Genomic DNA, 20,013 nt, shown 5'->3' on the forward strand with positions numbered 1-20,013 from the left:
TTAAATTTTTTTTTAATGTTTATTTATTTTTGAGACAGAGAGAGACAGAGCATGAATGGGGGAGGGGCAGAGAGAGAGGGAGACACAGAATCGGAAGCAGGCTTCAGGCTCTGAGCCATCAGCCCAGAGCCCGACGCGGGGCTCGAACTCACGGACCGTGAGATCGTGACCTGAGCTGAAGTCGGACGCTTAACCGACTGCGCCACCCAGGCGCCCTGATGGAATGATTTCTTAAGATACTGGATGATATTTTGGTATTCTCTGCTCTTTTTAGGAAAGCTTTCCAACCTCCCTTTGCTGACCTCTAACTGGGCTCCTCCCACAATGCACTATAATTTCTTACTCATGTCATGCCAAGGGCCAAAAGCCCAGGAAGGCGAGAAACCATGCTTTATTTCCTGTTTTTGTCATCAAATAATTTATACTATTAATATGTGCTTAATTAGCTCTGGGGGTAAATAAAAGTATGGGGGGAAAACTTTACAGATTTCAAATCGTGATTATAATTTTCCTTTTTCACCTTACACCTTTTCAGACTGACAACCTTTTCACTAGTGTGCCAAGTGTCGATGCTAATGGCAGAAATATTCTCTAATAGGCCCTGCGCAAGGGTCAGGATTTGTGGCGGCAATTGAAGAGAAATCAAATTGATTTGGAATTACATGTTAACTACACAAAAGTCACAGAGCGGGCATTGCCTTTAGCGCTGTTGTTTTCACATCTTGGATGGGACTCCCTTCACTCTGCTTTCAAAATACAGGGCTATCTTCTAATTTTACTCTGTCTTGTATGGAGGGTAGGTGATCATTCCAGTGAGAAACATGTGTCCATCTAGTGGAGAGCTGGGATCCCTGCACCAGGTATAGACTTGTCTGGGGTCTGTTTTCCTCCACTCTGCCCCAATCAAGAAATCCCCCTCTCTCCCTGCATGCTTCAGCTTTACAGAACAATGCAAACTGTCCAGCCTACCCTGTTGCTTAAGTTATGAGATGACTAAAGGGCACGCTCAGAAGAGAAAGTAATGAACAGAGGATGAACTGTACATGTGTGTCCAAGTACGGTCCCCAACGCGGAAGCATCGAAACATAGGAAAAGTGCATGCCTGTTGTCTTGGTATGATTCATCGGTGACTGAAAACGGAGGTGGTAAAACCTGTAAGTCATCAGAAGAAGGAAATGTATTTATGTGAAGTAGACTGGATCTCCTAAGGACACTAGATCGATCTCTGTGATGAAACAGAATGGGGGCAGGATTTCCAGATTTCATCATCGTATGGGCCATCGACGGGTGCAGTGTTCCCAGAGGTGAGGCAGAATCAGCCACCACAAACAACCTCGTGTGATGGAATCATAAAGGAATCAGATATGCAGGTACGCAGTGAAGGCGGTTGACAACACAGCATTTTTAATCTGTATCTATAGAAAACATTTATATAAGCTCTCTAATAGAGGGATTATAGAAATACATTTAATATATAATAGTGTACTTCGGTGTACTTACTGTGAAAATAGCACATTTATTTAGAGAGGGGGTTTTGTGCCCAAAGTTCTTGTGGATGTTTTGAAATAGACCCATTTCCTTCTTCTGCAGGAAACGGTTACCGAGAAGCGCAAAAGGTACGCACAACTTTGCACACTCCTCATCAAAAGTCTTCTCCTTTTGGATGACATTCCCCAGAGTCATCTAGAGTGTTCACGTCTGTAAAATATTCTAGAAAAACGTCTGTTTTTTACGGCCCCATGTCTACACCTGCCGGCATTCGTGCCTCGTGCACATGGCCTGTCTTTCAATTCTCCACGTCCCTTCCTCGTAAGTACAGTGACATATGGTACATTCGTCCGTCTTCACTTCTCTTCCAGCTGGGATGACAGCAGTTTCTGCAAAGCAGTTTGGACCTGGAACGCAGAAAAACGTGTTATACTCGCAGCGAGCGTTAATCTATAATGTATTTAATTAGGCAGTCAGCTTCACAGGATATGTTGTATTCACTGTCCCACGGATGACAGTGGGAAACCTATGCTTTAAATAATACGAAGTACCTTTTTTGTGTGTGAAATGAAACTGGCATTATTTACATGTTTTTACGAGTGGCAATACTGTGATTTTCACGAACGGTTCCGTTTTGGGGCCTTATATGTAAGTCACACTGGCAACCATTGGATTTAATTTTAAGTAATCATAGGAAAAAGTTAGTGAAATGTAACTTTCAAAGAACCAGGCTGAGTCTGATTCTCCAAGGCACCTTTACAAGAGAGAGCTTAAATAAGCAAGCAGCAGGTTTCTAGATGTCACCATATGAACCAATGACCTGAGGGGCTCCTGAAACACTGGCTGCTGGTCCCACCCCCAGAGCATCTGACTCATGAAGTGTGGGATGGGGCCAGAGGATCTGCTTTGATGACAAGTTCTCAGGTGCTGCTGCCACGAATGGTGGTCTGGGGCCCACGCTTTTGAAAAGCACCGTCTTAGCGTTTACCAGCCTGTGCATCTTCCCCAGGCTTCCGCTTCCACGTGGGCCAAAGATCCCTACAAATCTCAGCGTCAGCCGTAAGCTTCTCTGCCACCTGCATCATGCTCTATGGAAGGTCAGGGATATGAAGGAATGGTTGCCAACGTGAGTTGACACAAACTGTTTTTATGTTACGCTTCACGCAGCTGATCTGGATCTGAACAGCTGCCTCCAAACCTCCCTCCAGAATGGAAATGTCAGGAATTACCGTGGCCTCAACAAGGGCTCCCAGCACTGAACTTCAGCAGCGAGTCACATTCTCATTCTCCCTTCCTTTGCTTCCACGGTCTTTGATAATATGCCCGCTACCAAAGTAGGCTGAACTGTGATGTGTGAAGTCATAAAAGAGATGGAAGACATTCATTCACCGACACCATTTATCAAAATAAACTAATCCAAACAAGCTCCACGATGAAAACAGAATAATTCTAGAGGTTCCTGGGTGGCTCAGTCAGTTAAGTGGCTGTTGATTTCAGCTCAGGTCACGACCTCATGGTTCGTGAGTTCAAGCCCCACGTCAGGCTCCCTGTTGATGGTGTAGAGCCTGCTTGGGACTCTCTCCCTTCTCTCTCTCTTAAAATAAATAAACTTAAAAAAAAGAAAAAGAAAGTTGTAAAAAAAAACACAACAGAATAATTCTAGGCAGAAAAACTCATGTTTTTATGGCTACTGTTTTTCACATTAGCCAAGCTGCAAAGTGTACTAGCTCCTAACTGTCACACACTGGAACCTATGTCCCAGTGCATACAGCCCCTTCTCCCTCCAGGGACTCTGCTCTCTTCTTGCCCTCAGCCTCCCCACCCAGCCCTAGGATTCATCTCTTGACTTCATTTTTTCTCCCTTGGAGACCTTGAAATGTTAGCAATCATCCATCTGGGGAGGAAGCCATGTTGCAGCTCCAACCCCCTCTCTGCTGAGCGCTAGTCCTGTGTCTCCAGCCTGCTGGTGCTTCAGTCTTGCCAGGGGTGGTCAAGTCCCTCCCCTCTGTCAGCTCTGGTGAACTGCCATATTTTACTTTATTTTTATTTTTTTAAATTTTTTTAGTGTTTATTTATTTTTGAGACAGAGAGAGGATGAACAGGGGAAGGGCAGAGAGAGGGGGAGAGAGAGAATCCCAAGCAGGCTCTGCACTGTCAGTGCAGAACCTGATGATGATCTCACAAACTGTGAGCTCGTGACCTGAGCTGAGATCAAGAGTTGGATGCTTAACCAACTGAGCCACCCAGGTGCCCCAAACTGCAATATTTTAAACACATACATACCCTTGCCCACCCAGTAGGCCAACATGAGGTCCTTTGTCTCCACACATTCCCACTAAACCCACTCGGGACTGCCTTCCAAGCTCCTCAGGGAGGGATGGCTTCCTCAGCTCTGTGAGGTCAGAGCCGGCCAGTGCCATGGTCATGCTCTGGGAAGGACTCACTTTGTCAATACCTGCCCTACTCGGCAAGTGAAACACCCATGAATCTTATATTCTCACTCTCTTTGGCATGCTTTCTTTCCATTTGTCTCCTTTGCAGAGTTTAATTTAAGGACACAAACTCCTAATTTGCCCTAAACTCTGTCAGTGTGCTTTGCACACAGAAGACACACCATAATTGCCCAGAAAACCCATACTCATAGGTATAGGTATTTACAGGTCTCTACTCCAGAAAAATCTGGATTCAAAGTCTGATACCACTGCTTGATAGTTATGTGATCTTGGAATAAGCAATATAATTGTTTTGAGCTTTAATAGCCTGAATTACAGATGGGCAGAAGACCTGAATAGACACTTCTAATGAAGACAACAGACACATACAAAGATCCTCAACATCAACCATCATCAGTGCATATCAAAACCACAATGAGATATCACCTCACACCTCTCAGAATGGCCAAAATCAAAAAGACAAGAAATAACAAATGTTGGCAAAGATGTAGAGAAATGGGAACCCTTGTGCACTATTGGTGGGAATGCAAATTGGTGCAACCACTGTGGAAAACAGTATAGAGATTCCTCAGAAAATTAAAAATAGAACTACTCTACTGGGTATTCTGCTACTGGGTATTCACCCAAAAAAACAAAAACACTAATTTGAAAAGATACTTGCAGGGGCACCTGGGTGGATCAGTTGGTTAAGCATCCAACTTCGGCTCAGGTCATGATCTTGTGGTCCATGACTTTGAGCCCCACATCGGGCTCTGTGCTGACAGCTCAGAGACTGGAGCCCAGTTCATATTCTGTGTCTGCCTCTCTCTCTTTCCCTCCCCAACTCACGCTCTGTCTCTGTCTCTCTCTCTCAAAAACTAAATGAACATTTAAAAAAAAGATATGTGAACCCCTATGTTGTTGCACCATTATTTATAATCACCAAGATATGGAAGCTCTCTGAAAGTCCATTGATAGGTGAATGGATAAAAAAAGATGTGGAATATATACACAATGGAATACTACTCAGCCATCAAAAAGAATGAGATCTTGCTATTTGCAGCCACCTGGATGGACCTAAAAAGTATTAATTCTAAGTGAAATAAGTCATTCAGAGAAAGACAAATACTGTATGGTTATATATTTTTGCATGCAGATGCCTAATAGTTCTACCGCCATTTATTAAACAGATAATCTTCATTGTCCTGTGTTGACTCCTTTGTCAAAGATCAGGTCACTATATGTGTGCAGGTTTATTTCTGGGTTCCCAATTCTGTTTATTGATCTAGTCATCATACCACACTGTCAGTTCATGTAGATTGTCAAATTTGTACGCACAGAATTGTTCATTGTATCCCTTTATTATCTTTTTAATATCTGTGGGGTCTGGAGTGATGTCTCCTATTTCACAATATTACTAATTTGTGTCCTCTTTCTTTTCTCTTTAGTTAGCCTGGCTAGCGGCTTCTCAACTGTATTGACTTTTTTCAAAGAACCAAATCCTGGTTTCTTTGACTTTCTCTATTAATTTCCCATTTTCAATTTAATTGATTTCTCCTCAAATTTTTATTAATTTTTTTCCTTCTGCTTATTTGGATTTAATTAGCTCGTCTCTTTCTAGTTTCCTTAGATGAAGTTTAGACTGATTTTAGTACTTTCTTATTTTCTAATATATGCATTCAATGCCATAAGTACTCCTCTAAGCACTGCTTTTGCTGCACCCCACAAATTCTGATTAAGTTGTGTTTTCATTTTAATGAAGTTCAAAATTAAGTTTTCAAATTTCTCTTGGGACTTCTTTTTTGATCCAGGTGTTATTTAGAAGTCTGTTGTCCATTGCCAAGTGTCTGGATTTTCCAGGCATCTTTCTGTTGCTGATTCCTGGTTTAATTCCACTGTGGTCTCCGGGCAGACACCATAGGATTTCTATTCTTTTAAATGTATCACAGTGTGTTTTGTGGACTAGACTGTGGTTTATCTTGGCAAATAATCCATGTGAACTTGAGAAGAATGTGTATTGTGCCACTGTTGGATAAAATACTCAATAGATGTCAGTTGTAACCAGTTGATTGAAGGTATTGAGTTCAACTATGTCCTTACTGATTTTCTGTCTGCTGGATCTGTCTACTTCCGATAGCAGATGTTGAAGTCTCCAACGTAATAGTGAATTCATGTGTTTCTTCTTGCATTCCTATTGGTTATTTTCCTTCATGTATTCTGACACTCTGTTGCTGGTGAATATCACATGGAGGATTATTATGTCTTCTTGGAGAACTGACCTGTTTATCTTTATGTTAATTACCTTCTTTTTTTAAGAAAAAAATTCATGGTTATTTATTTTTGAGAGAGAGACAGAGACAGAGCATGAGCGGGGGAGGGGCAGAGAGAAAGGGAGACACAGAATCCGAAGCAGGCTCCAGGTTCTGAGATGTCAGCATAGAGCCTGATGCAGGGCTCGAACCCATGAACTGCAAGATCATGACTTGAGCCGAAGTTGGACAACCAACCGACTGAGCCACCCAGGCACCCCAGACCTTCTTTATCTGTGATATCTTTCTTTGCTCTGAAGTCTACTTTGACATTAATATAGCTACTCCTGCTTTCTTTTAATTAGTGTTAAAATAATATATTTTTCTCCATCCACTTCCTTTAAATATATATGTGTTTTACATTTAAATTGGGTTTCTCATGAACAATAGATAGCTGGGTCTTAAAGTTCTGATTCACTCTACTTCTATCTTTTAGGCCATTAATATTTAAAGTGATTACTGAGGGGTGCCTGGGTGGCTCAGTTGGTTGAGCATCTTATTCTTGATTTTGGTTCAGATCATAATCTCACAGTCATGGGACTGAGCCCTGCATTTGGCTCTGTACTGTGTGTGCAGCCTGCTTGAGATTCTCTCTCTCTCTCTCTCTCTCCTCTCCTCTGCTTATGCATGCTCTCTCTCTCTCTGAAAAATAAAATGAAAGTGTTTATTGATATAATTAGATTTCTATCTACCAGATTTGTTGTTTTCTGTTCCCCTTATTCTTTGTTCATACTCTTGTTTCCTCCTCTTCTTGCCTTTTCTGGATTTAACTGAGCATTTATTATGATTACATTTTCTCCCTTTTTTAAACACATTTTATACTTCTTTTGTATTTTTTTAAACTGTTAATGCTAGAGTTTGCACTATACATTTACAAATGATCCAAGTCTGCTTTCAAATAACACTATTGTGTCTCCAGAGTGGTGTGAATAATGACAAATAATAACAAATAACCCTAATTCCTTGCTCCCAGCCACTGCATCCCTATTATTCATTTCACTTCTCCATAAACATAAATAAAGATAGCTATCCAACTACATACATCAGCATACATAACCGAACACATTGCCTCCTGAATCATTTGGAATGGACTATTATCTGGTAGATCATTTAAGAATATGAAAAATAAAAGTTTTTGTTTTGCCTTTACTTATTCATTCTCTGGTGCTCTTCCTTTATGTAGATCCAAGTTTCTGCATTTCCCTTCTCTCTAAAGAGCTTCTTTTAACATTTCTTGCCAGGGAGGTCTCTTGGCAGAAAGGCCCCTTAATTTTTATTTGCCAGAGAAAGTTTTTATTTCTCTTTCACTTGTCAAGGATAATTTTGCAGGGCACAGAATTCTCTCAACACCAACTATTTTTGTCTACTCTACTTGCTTGGATGGTTTCCTAGGAGAAGTCGAATGCAGTCCCTGTATTTGCTCCTCTGCAGGAAAGGTGCTTTTACCTCTGAATTCTTTCAAGATTCTTTGCTTATCTTTGATATTCTGAAGTTTGAATATGGTATGCCTAGGTGTAGGGGGTTTTCTGGTATTTATTCTGCATGGTATTCTCTAGGCTTCCTGGAGATCTGTGCTTGGTGTGTAACATTAATTTGGGGGAAATTCTTAGTCATTGTCTCAAATTTTGCTTCTGTTCTTTTTTAGGCATCTTCCCCTTCTGATGTCCCCATCATGCATGTATTACACCTTATGTAGATGGTCTATGGATCTTGGATATTCTGCTTATGAGCCCATCAAAGGAATTCTTCATTTATGTTACTGTTTTTGATCTCTAGCATTCTTCTAGCATCCTGGCATTTCTTTTTGATTTTTAGAGCTTCCATCACTCAACTTACATTACCCATCCATTCCTGCGCATTGTCTGCTATTTCCATTAGAACCCTTAGCATATTAATCACAGTTATTTTATTTTATTTTATTTTATTTTATTTTATTTATTTTTTTTTAAATTTTTTTCAACATTTATTTATTTTTGGGACAGAGAGAGACAGAGCATGAACGGGGGAGGGGCAGAGAGAGAGGGAGACACAGAATCGGAACCAGGCTCCAGGCTCCGAGCCATCAGCCCAGAGCCCGACGCGGGGCTCGAACTCACGGACCGCGAGATCGTGACCTGGCTGAAGTCGGACGCCCAACCGACTGCGCCACCCAGGCGCCCCAATCACAGTTATCTTAAAATCCTGGTTTGATAATTCTAACATGCCATGCCTGACTTGGATTCTGAGGGTTGCTCATCTCTGTGTTTTTGACCTTTGAGTATGCCTTGTAATTTTTTTTTTGACAGTTAAATACATAGTATATTGGGTAAAAGGAAGTGCTGTAAATAGAACTTTAGTAAGATGATGGTAAGGTAAGGGGTGGAGGGAGGGGAAGCATTCTGTATCCTATGACCAGGTCTCGGTCTTTCCATGAGCCTTTGCCTCTGGACTGTGAACTTTGCAAGTGCTTCTTAGTCCCCACCCCCACTTTGGTTGTCCAGGATGGCTAGAGTGGGCTGCACTTGGGTGCTTCCCTTCTCCCATGTGGAAGGCTGAAGTGAGGAGTTGGGTACTTCCCCTACTCCGGGTCAGTTATGTCCTGATAAAACTCCAGAGGGTTAGGCTGGCTCTGGTCAAATATTTTCCCTGGACGGCAGACCTTGTTGAAAAGAATAGAATGACCTGAAAGATTTCAAAATGGATACTTGGTCCCTCTACCTTCCATAAGACATCAGAGCACATAAAATTATGGGAACCCTCTCCCAGGACCGGGTCCTGCTGGCATTTTTGACTGTCAGACTCATCCACACTAAACCTCCAGCAATTTGTCAGTTACAGGCTGTGACCTCAGATCTCTGGTGGGTCTAAGAAGAGTTACTGACTTTTCAGTTTGTTGAACTTTTTACGTTTTTAGGATAGAAAGGCACCTGGAAACAGCAATAATTGATTTTTGAAGACTGAACCAGTTTTACATACCTGGAATAAATATCACTTGGTCACAGTGTAAAATTCTTTATATATATTAGAGTATTTTGTTTGCTAATATTGTAGTAAGAGATTTTGTTTACATTTATGCAGGATATAACACGGACTTCATTGAATGGGTTCGAAAGTGTTCCCTCCTCTATTGTTGGAAGACATTGTGTTGAGGTGGTATTAATTTTTTAAATATTTGGTATTATTCTCCAATGAAACCACGTAAGTGGTTTTGAGGGGAGTTTTAAAAATGATGAATTCAATTTCCTGAATAGTTTTCATATAAGTTATCGATTTCCTATTCAGATGATTTGGGGTAGTTTTTATTTTTCAAGGAATTGGTTCATACCTTTTAATTTGTGAAATTCATGTAGGTAGAGCTACTGACAGTATTCCTTTTAATGTCTGTTGGGTGTAGAGTGGAATCTCTTGTTTTCTTTCTTTTATTAGTAATTTGTCTCTTCTCCACCCCTAAAATCTTTTGTTTTGCTGGAGGCGTTTATCAATTTTGTGAATCTTTTCAAGGAATCAGTTTTTGTTTCACTGATTTTTCTCTAGTGACTTTGTTTTCAATTTTATTGATTTTTGTTCTCATCTTCATTATTTTTTCTTTCTACTACTTTCGGTTTATTTTGCCTTTCTTTTTCTAGCTTCTTGAAGTGACTTAATTGACTTGAGACTTTTCATCTTTTTTAAAGTCAGCATTTAGTTTGGTAAGTTTTCCTTCCAGAACTGCTTCAGCTGGTGTCTCGCAGGTGTGGATGGGTTGTATTTTTATTTTCATGAGACATTTAATTTTACAGACTTGTAACTCAAGAACTATTAAGGATCTTGATGGGGGAAAAATGCTCATGATAAGTTGGTACACTAAAATACAAATTACTGCAGAGAATCCTGATGACTAAAAATAGATTCTGGCCACTACTGTCATTCATGGGCAAATAAACCTCCATATAGTTTACCTCCTTAGTAATTAGAGGAATACAGAGAAACAGTTTTTAATCTTTATCAATTAATCTAATTATAAATTTAACTTTCATATTTATATGCTACTTTAACAGAAACATGAAGCACACCGAAAAATTTCACAAACATGGAAAACGAGATTTAGACCAAGTATGAGTCAAGTCACATGGCTCATGTTAATTACTGATACATTACATTATGTTCACCTGGCCTGGTTGTTATTAGAGGACGCTGGCTAAAGACGGCTAATTTCATAATGAACACAGTACATAATGCTTTTCTTACCTCTGGGACAGCCATTTAAGTTAACAGCTGATAGACATTGATAAACTCAACCTCTCTGTGTTAATTTGATGTCAGGGCAAAGGATTTGCAATTGTGAAAGCTGTTGTTTATACCATCTGGACCCCATGAACAGGTGCACCCCCTTCTCTGTGGCTGATGCACAGAATGAGAATAGCTCAGAGCCAACGGGCATGGTGCCTGCTCATGGAGGGCCATCCACGGGAAGGAGCGTCTCATTCCCTTCAGGGCCTCCACACTCCATCTCTTCAAGTGCAGTCTGTGTTGAGTTCCCCGTTTTGCCCTGGTTACGAGCACAATTAGCCCATGATGGGTGTTCATTTAGGGTGTACTGAACTCACCATACTTTAGGCTGAAGCTCACAAATTCTAAATCAAGCCTGAACCTGCTGGGACATTTCTCATACGAAGGATCCCTCCTGGCTGCTCCTGGGTCTCCCGCAGGACCACCTTCCCCAGTGACAGCCTCAGGGGACAGGAGCCACAACTACGCTGCCATTTCATCCCGGGCTCTAGGACTGCAGGCAGCACAGGGCTGGAGCTCAGGAAATACACAATCAGGTTACAGTTTTAGAATTAAATAATGAACGGACATGACTAAAATAAAACTAATACAGCCCTGCTGATGGGTAAGTTGCCAATATCCTTCAGATTTTGACAGCAAGCAATGGAAAGCAGCAATTAGACATGGAACTAATGAAGAAAGGTCTCCACAGGTGCCTGGAGGCATATCTCCTTCTCTTCCATCAAAGACCAAACATTGAGGAACAGCCCAGCGCACGAGAATGACAGGGCAACGGAGCAGAAATCCATGCGGTGTAGGAGCCCAGCGGAGCCAGCACTGGCTCAAGGCAGCTCATTTTATTTCAGGCACTAGACTATTGGCATTCTTTCCTTTGGAGCCATGCATTAAAATAAGATTAATTCCCAAGTATACCGAACTCCACATCAGTTTCCCATCTTGAAACAGCTACGTCTTCCCTACCCTGTTGTAAATCGTGTTCCCTACCCCACAAATCTGACTTCTGAAGATGAAATCTCCCGCTGTTATTTGCACAGAGGAAGCAACATCTAACGCATTTCAATTTCCCTCTCATATACCTGGTGTATGTTAGATTCGTAGGGCGTTGGTCTCAAAAAGCCAGGAAATACTGTTTTCCTAACATGCATTTTCATCTCCCCGCCAAGTCAAATGAAATAACCAAGTATATGTTCACGTGTTTGTGTGTGCATACATGATCACGGGCACATGCATGCTCTTCTGGGAAGGGTCTAGTACAAAATCATTTTTTAACCAGAAAGTGGGAAAAAAAAGAGCAATTAAACCAAGGAAAAATCTTAAATGGCACTAAACTATGCATGAAAACTAAACAGACTTGGTCTCTGTAGAAAACCTTCTTCTTCAAAAGAAACAGGACACGCAATGTTCCACACAGTTTATGATTCCTTTCGGCTTCCTGGGAACCTGCCCTTATTCTGATTCCCGGACCTTAGGGGATAACTGCTGGGTCATCTTTCTCCTGTTCTTCCAAGTGGATCCAACTTATCATATACCACCCAGTCTGCATTGGAATTCAAGAAACAAAATAGTTCTTCATTTTTATTTTTTTTTTTTTGAGAGAGAGAGCGAGCGAGCACACAATCGGGGGAGGAGACTTCAGGGGAGCGGCAGAGGGAGAGAAAGAATCCCAAGCAGGCTCCACGCTCAGCACAGAGCTGGACGTGGGGCTCGATCCCACGACCCTGGGATCGTGACCTGAGCTGAAATCATGAGTCAGACAGACACTCAACCAACTGAGCCACCCAGGTGCCCCATTCCTTCATTTTTAAGTGAAGCAAAAGTTCTCAGAAAACGCTTTGGGGGAAATAATACGGCAGGCTCGAAGGAACGAGAGAAGCATCTTCCAAAGTTCTGAGAAATGGCGAAAGGTTTGCTGTTTAAAAAAAGTCCCCATTGTTAAATAAATTGGGGTCAGGTTTCATTAAACGACTCAGATGGGGTTCCTCTCCTGAAGATCTTTCCGGAGGCTTCACTCTGCTAGTAGGTGCTGATAAGCTTGGAGGAAGGGCTCCAGTGTGCCTGTTCTAAACTCACTTGACCATGAAGGCCTTTATGCACAGTTATTAATACCATGATGGCCATTTCTAGTCCGCAGATCGGTGTCTGGAACAGGAGGCAATAAAATACGTGTGGAAAGGATGGCTGACCCCTTCGCATGGTGCATGCAGAGCCCCCAGGTGGACACTGGGGGGCAGCACAGGACAATGCACCCGTAAGGATGCCCCCCGCAGGCCCATCTCCCAGCCCACACCGCCCCAAATGTCTCTAACACATTTTTACTGAACTTAGTTACAGAATTATAAATCGCATTAGCAACTGGTAAGAATCCATTAAAACCAGGAGAAGAAAACGGTTGACCTCAGTACTGGACATGTGTTTAAGGCTGTGTTAAAAGCAAGAGATTGGGGGGCGCCTGGGTGGCTCAGTCGGTTAAGCGTCCCACTTTGGTTCAGGTCATGATCTCGCAGTTTTGTGAGTTTGAGCCCCGCGTCGGGCTCTGTGCTGACAGCTCAGAGCCTGGACCCTGCTTCAGATTCTGTGACTCCCTCTCTCTCTGCCCCTGCCCCACTCATGCTCTACCTCTCTCTGTCAAAAATAAATAAACATTAAAAAAATATTAAAAAAAAAAAAAAGCAAGAGATTGGGAATGTCCTGTCGCCGGTGAGCGTGTGAGGGGGACAGTCTATGGTGTGTGCTGGAGGAGGACCAGCAGAGGAAAGGCCTCAGCGAAATCATACACAGCGGGTGCACAAGCAGGAGAGGGAGGGACAGAGCCCGTGCACCAGCGATCCAGCAAGCAGTAAAATGCTGATTAATTTTTTTTTAATGTTTTATTATCCATTTTTGAGAAACAGAATGTGAGCAGGGAAGGGGCAGCAAGAGAGGGAGTCACAGAACCCAAAGCAGGTTCCAGGCTCCAAAGCAGGCTCCAGGCTCTGAGCTGTCAGCACAGAGCCCAACGCGGGGCTCGAACCTGTAAACTGTGAAATCATGACCTGAGCTGAAGTCTGACGCTTTACCGACTGAGCCACCCAGGTGGCCCTAATAAAACGTTGATTGCAGTGAATAGAACACTCTACATGCCTGTGAAGAAAAACGTGTCCCCAACACACACACAGACGACAGCAGGTAACCATTACTTGTTGAACATCGATACAGACCCACTGTTGTGTGAGAAGCTTCCTGGACCCTCACCTGGTAAGCTCCACAAGGTACTGTCTTGTTGACCTTTTTACATACTTTTCATTGTCCAGAAAAATGCACAAACACTTAGTTGTAGCGAACACAAGTCAACACACCCTGAACCTGCCACGCCAACCAAGGATCAGGACAGGACACTGCTGGGACCTGAGAAGCCCCTGGTGCCCGGGGCCTCGAGGCTCAGCAGAAGTTGTAAGGGTGTCCGTGTCTGCACGTCGTAGGCTCAGAATCATCACGTGCACACCCGTCCAGAGCATGCTGTCCCCAATGCAATGCTCATGTGATTCACCCAGGCTGCTGCATGCGGCTGTATTTAGTTCATTCTAGTTTTTTTATTTTTTATTTTTGAGAGAGAGAGAGCACGAGCAGGAGGGGGGCAGACAGACAGAGAAGGGGAGAGAGAGGATCTAAAGCAGGCTCTGTGCCCGACTCGGGGCTCCATCCGGTGATGGTGAGATCATGAACTGAGCAGAAATCAAGGGTCGGAGGCTCAACTGTCTGAGCCACCCCGTCCGTTGTACCATGTTCCATTTTGTGAATATTCTACAGTTCATTTATCTTTTCTATTATTGATAGGTGTTTGCCTTCCAAATTTGTGTCAATAGTAGGTAGAGGCTAGAGTAGCATAGTGGTAGCTGTCATGGGACTATAAGCTGGTGTAAACATTCTTTTTTCTTTTTAAACTATTTTACTTTATTTTAAGTTTATTTATTTTGAGAGAGAGAGAGAGAGAGAGAGAATCTCAAGCAGGATCTGTGCTGTCAGCACAGAGCCCGACACGGGGCTCGACCCCACAAACCATGTGATCATGGCCTGAGCTGAAGTCGGACACTTAACCGACTGAGCCACCCAGGCGCCCCTGCTATCAACATTCTTAGACACGATGTTGGTAGTGCTCCCACCTCAGGAGTGGGGTGCTCAGGTATGTGACCTTTCAGCCGTAGCAGAAACACATACATATATATTTTCCCAAAGCACTTGTGCCATTCAGACTCCCAGAATCAGCACGTGGTAAGTCCCGTTCATCCGGATTCTTGGCAACATCTTTTACTGTTAGTTTTTATTCTATTTGATCAGGTCTGGTGGATGTGTCATAATATTGGATTGTGGTTTTAATTTGCATTTCCCTGATCACAGATGACTTCGATCTTCCCTTTTGAAGTGCACCATCCAAATCTTTTGTCATTAGTGTCCACTGGGTTGTCAAGATTTTCTTCTTCATTTGTAAGAGATCTTCACATCCCACGGGTGGGTCCTTTGTCTGATATGTGACTGCGAGTCAGATTTCCAGTTATAATTATGAAATTGCTGTCTTTCCTTTTGGCTCTTCCAAATTTTGCTTCACATACTTTAAGGTTATGCAATTAGGTACATACACATTTAGATTCGTGACGTGTTCTTATTATAGTGATCCTTTTAGCGCTGGTCTCTCGTGACGGATCTTGCCTTAAAATCTAAGTCAGGGGCACCTGCGTGGCTCAGTCGGTTAAGCATCCCACTCCTGATTTCGGCTCGGTCATCATCTCACAGTTCGTGGGATTGAGCCCTGCATCGGGCTCCAAGCTGACAGTGTGGTCCCTGCTTGGGATTCTCTCTCTCTCCCTATCTCTTTGCCCCTCCCTGGCTCATGCATGCACGCTATCTCCCTTTCTCAAAAATAAATAAACTTTTTAAAAAATGATACATTATCAGACATCAACGTAGCACCAACTGCTTCCACTAGTTAGCTTACAGGGTCCGTCTACATTCAACATTCAAAAAAATTTTTTTTAAGTTTATTTATTTTGAGAGAGAGAGAGCGAGCATGGACAGGGGAGGGGTAGACAGAGAGAGAGTCCTAAGCAAGCTCTACACTGTCAGTGAAGAGCCCAAGGGCTTGAACTCACAAATGTGAGATCATGACCTGAGCCAAAATCATGAGTTGGACACTTAACTGAGCCACTCAGGTGCCCCAACATTTTTTTTTGTCTTATAGTTAAAACATCTTTTGAAAGCAGAAGATAGAGTTAAAAGAAAAAAAAAAAAACACCTCTGTGAAAATCTTTATCTTTTAATCATACTGAATTTTTATTTGACACAATGCTGAATACATTTGGGCTGAAACCTATGGCCTTGGGACTTATTTGTCCCATCTGTTTTGATTGCTTTTTCTTCCTCTGTTGTCTTCTTGGGGATTAATCCCGCACTTCTCTTCCCTTTGATCTCCTCTCTTAGCTTGGATATTTTTCTGCTTGAAATGCTCCTTCGAGTGGCCTCTGTAGTGTGGGGCCCACTGGCCACACCCCAGGATTTCTCTTCTGTTGTGTTTTCAGGAGGACTAGAAGTATTTTTGTGGAGCCTTCATTTCCGGAGGATACTTCTGTGGCTTGTGGAGTTCTAGGTGTGAATTCTTTTCGTACTTCAAGCCCCTGCTACACTTTCTTGCCCTCTAGAACCCTCGTTGAGCCATTGGTGCTGGATAGGGCTTTGTTCCCTCAAAGATAAAATGTCCCTCCTTCGGTTCGCTCCCAAGACTTCTGGGCTCCTCTTTGGTTTTCGATGGGTTTTTACTCTTTGTGTTGCTGCTGGATTTCTCTGGGTTTATTCTACTCCAGATGAGTAAAGTTTCTGGACTTGTGACTTCTGTTGGACTTCCTTGACCAGCTTTTTTTCAGGGTTGCTTTTTTTTTTTTCCCATTTCATTCTGTCCCTTTATTCCTTCTGCGATGAAAACAGTCGTGCATCAGAACTTCTGTCTTTCTATGAACACTTTACATTACTTTTGTCCCCACTCTCTTTCCTCTGTCTACCTCATCTGGGTATTTTCTATGGTTGGGCTTTCTTTTTTCTCTTTCTTTCTTTCTTTCTTTCTCTCTTTCTTTTTTTCTTCAATGTTTATTTTTACAGGGAGAGGGGTCAGAGAGAGACAGAGAATCCCAAGCACATTCCACGGTGCTGTCCGCGCAGAGCCTGATTCAGGGCTCAAATTCGCAAACCACGAGATCCTGACTGGAACCAAAGTCAAGACACTTAACCAGCTGAGCCACCCAGGTGCCCCGACGGATGCACGTTCTAGAGCACCTGCTCTCTGCTCTGCCTCCTCTTTTTAGTAAACCTTCTACTGAATTCGGAGTTTCTTTTTGCATTTTTCAATTTTACAACTTTTTCAATGCGATCCGGTTCTCAGGGACATTCTCCAGCTTTTCTTCTGTCTCCTTGAGCATTAACAGAGTTCTTCAAAAACCCCATGTGATATTTAATATTTCTTGATACACTGTGAGTCTGTTTCTTATTTCCTATTCTGTGGTGCTCTTCATCTGGGTCATCTGGTTTTTTTTCTTGGCCTGCCTGGCCATTTTTTATTAGATGTTAGGGCAACGTTGTGAAGGCTGTGGGTGATGCCTTTGGCACGGGTGGCAGGGGACAGGAGTGGTGCTTTGATCCAGCTGACAGCAGACTGTTGGCATTGTTGGGGCTGGTCTGCTGGTCTCCCCATCACTCCCTGGGATGTCTCAGTTGAAAGCCGCTGATGTCTGTGGGGGCTCCTCCACCTTGGAGGGCCCTCAATGCCGTCCCCGTCCTCAGCCCTGCGATCCCCAGAAAGATCTCTGCCCAAGTCCAAGGCACCCGCCGCTGCTTTCTGCTTCGGTTCTGCTGGCCTGGCCTTGCACATGTGTGGCTCAGGAGTCTGGGAACGCTTAGGAGTCGGATGCTTATCCGACTGAGCTACCCAGGCACCCCTGTTTTGTTTTTGTTTTAAATGTGTGTATACTCAATCCAGCCTTAGAGCTGACCTCAGTGGGACTTTTCTGCATACACCCTGTTTCATCATGGCTAAGAATAGAGCATGGGTTTAGAATTTTGTTGCCCACGTGTATCTGACTCACCATTCTCAAAGGAGAAAGGAACAGATCATAGGTAGCCCGGGAAGGGGGCACGTTCACCTGCAGAGGCCGGTAAGATGTTACCATCGTATAGGCCAGAGAAAGGAAACCCAGAAATATCAAGAGAGTAGAGCCGAGGTTAGATATTAGACTTTCTTTTGCAAAATGTATACTTGTCTTTCTTTTGCAAAATGTATACAAGTAGGAATGAGTGATGGTGACACACAGGGACATGTGTGGGCTGTTGCTGAAGACCCTCAGAGGCTTCGGGAATTCAGTGGGCTATTTACAAGCCATGTTGATTCAGTCTGTCATTCCTTTCCAATTTGCACTTTTCCTTCCAGTAAAGGTTCAGCGGTCAACGTCAAAAGCCACGTGTGGGAGCCCCGAGGAGGAGTTCCAGGTCCGCAGGGATGTCCTTGTGTGTTCAGAATTCTGCCCACCCCCTGGGACCGGGGCTGCACTGAGACAGGGCTCCCAGCTTCAACCTGGCCTTCAAAGTCCCAGCGGTGCGTCCCTCCCTCCCCCCTGCGGGTGTCCCCCACCGAGCCTGCACAAAGGCTGAGGGACTTCACCAAAGCCTGGGATCAATCACAATGTTGTGAAATAGGAAAAAAAAAAAAAACAACACTATAGTCCTAACAGAATAGCACATACCGGAACCGTAACTTTACAGCCTGATACCACACCTAAATTGTTATCTGAACAGGATCTCAATTTTGGAGGGGTGCCTGGGTAGCTCAGTTGGTTGAGCATCTGACTTCACAGTTGGTGAGTTCGAGCCCCGGGGTCAGGCTCTGTGATGACGGCTCAGAGCCTGGAGCCTGCTTTGGATTCTATGTCTCCCTCCCTCTGTTTCTCCCCTGCTCACTCTCCGTGTCTCTCTCTCTCAAAAATAAACATTAAATTTTTTTTTAAAAAACAATACACCTGCAGACAGACTCTGCCATGGACACAGAATAGTCCTGAAATTGAGGTGAAACTCCAACGGGAACCAAAATCAGATACTTTTTAAATCACTGAAAGGATAAAAGCAAACAAAACATAAAACTGAACAAAACCCACAAAAACTAACCTAAAAAAGGACCCATAAAACATAAAGCAGGAAAGTCTCATGGGGTCCCACAGTCGTTAAGATGGAGATCTCTGTGTCTACTAAAAGCTGAATCTTTTTAGTTAAAAGCAAGGAAGAAAAACCAAAAGAAGAGAACCAAAGGGTGGCCGGCAGGGAACATAAATACAAATCGACCATCAGAAAATCTAAATAGAAGGATTAATTTTAAGCAATACCTCATTCCTACAGAAAGCAATTCATCATATTATACAGAGAAATGAAGAGGGAAATCTTGTAACAGAAATGAAATGAAGAAAGAACATTTTAGCCTTTACGCATGCCAAAGAGCATGCCCGTGAAATACTTGAAGAAATACCCATTTGGAATCAAAATCAGAAAGTACAGTCACATCAGTTTAAATTGCCTCTATAATACGAGGCATTTTAACTCAAGGGTTTATGGCTACAGGAAACGCCATTATTGTTGCAGAGGTCAGGCTAAAACAGCGAACCCGCACCTTCAAGCACGAACATTCTTTATGTCTGAATTCTCCAGGGCTTTTACGAAAAGTGACTCAGAGCCGTGCAGACTCAAGCCCAGTTTGCCGGGGTTTCTTCTTCCATCACCACACGGTGGTGCCCGGGATGCACTTGGCATTCACCCAGCCTGGTAGCTTCAGACACCACCCAGCTCCCCGCCCTCCCTCCCCTGCGGCTCCCCAGCCTCCGGGCTCCAGCCGTCACTGGTCCCCTCAGACACCCCCGGGGCCTTTTCGAACTTGCATCAGAAATTTAACTCTGATCTTCCCCAAACTTCCTTATTCTGCAGCTCTCCCCTTGGCGGGAACCTCTGGTTGCACAGAGCTGAACCCAGAGGCATCTTGGACTCCTGTCTCTTTCTCAGATGCCGCCCCCAAGCACCAGCACCCTCACCTGCTTTACCCTGCAAAGCATGGGGTGACCACTGACTCCCCACAGCCTCCAAGACCTCCCGGGGCCCCAGTACTCTAAGCCTCAGGGCCTCTGTGCTCACCCTGGGCCACCCTGGGCTTCCCGCTGGCCCCGCCCCTGTCCTTGCAGGTGAGAAGGGCAGAGGGATGCAGCCAGCAGCCAGCCAGCCCATCCCTCCTCTGTGCTGCCTGCCTCCTGCCCCCCTTCCCATCTGTCCCCAGGAGAGGGTCCTCCCGCCCCCCCCTTCCCATCTGTCCCCAGGAGAAAGGCACCTCGGCAGTTCCTGTGTACCGCGTTCACGCCACACCCCCATCCAGACGCATGCCTGGCCACAGCAGCTGAACAGCATTTCTTTCTTCGCTGGATGCTTATCTTTCCTTCCCTTCCCTGCTTATCACTGTTCCCTAAAATTCCACTTTGTATAGTGTATCT

At 43.7% G+C, this 20,013-nt stretch overlaps 1 protein-coding gene across 2 annotated transcripts in view; it reads right to left on the reverse strand.

Annotated features, from left to right (window-relative positions):
- Nucleotides 1-1,382: 1,382 nt before the first annotated feature.
- Nucleotides 1,383-20,013, reverse strand: part of VWC2 (von Willebrand factor C domain containing 2) — a 127,036-nt gene continuing 108,405 nt past the window's right edge. The window contains exons 4-5 of one of the 2 annotated variants that reach the window (XR_009260627.1): nucleotides 1,501-1,895; nucleotides 1,383-1,415 (exon numbers count right to left, since the gene is read on the reverse strand). Coding sequence is in view for 1 of the 2 variants with exons in the window: in XM_058725585.1 (XP_058581568.1) it covers nucleotides 1,744-1,895 (152 nt within the window). In the remaining variant the exon portion in view is untranslated. Of the gene's footprint in view, nucleotides 1,896-20,013 lie in introns of both variants that reach the window. The other variant, XM_058725585.1, reaches the window with a different exon arrangement.

This window comes from Neofelis nebulosa, chromosome 4, assembly GCF_028018385.1.
Source record: "Neofelis nebulosa isolate mNeoNeb1 chromosome 4, mNeoNeb1.pri, whole genome shotgun sequence".
NCBI lineage: Eukaryota > Metazoa > Chordata > Mammalia > Carnivora > Felidae > Neofelis > Neofelis nebulosa.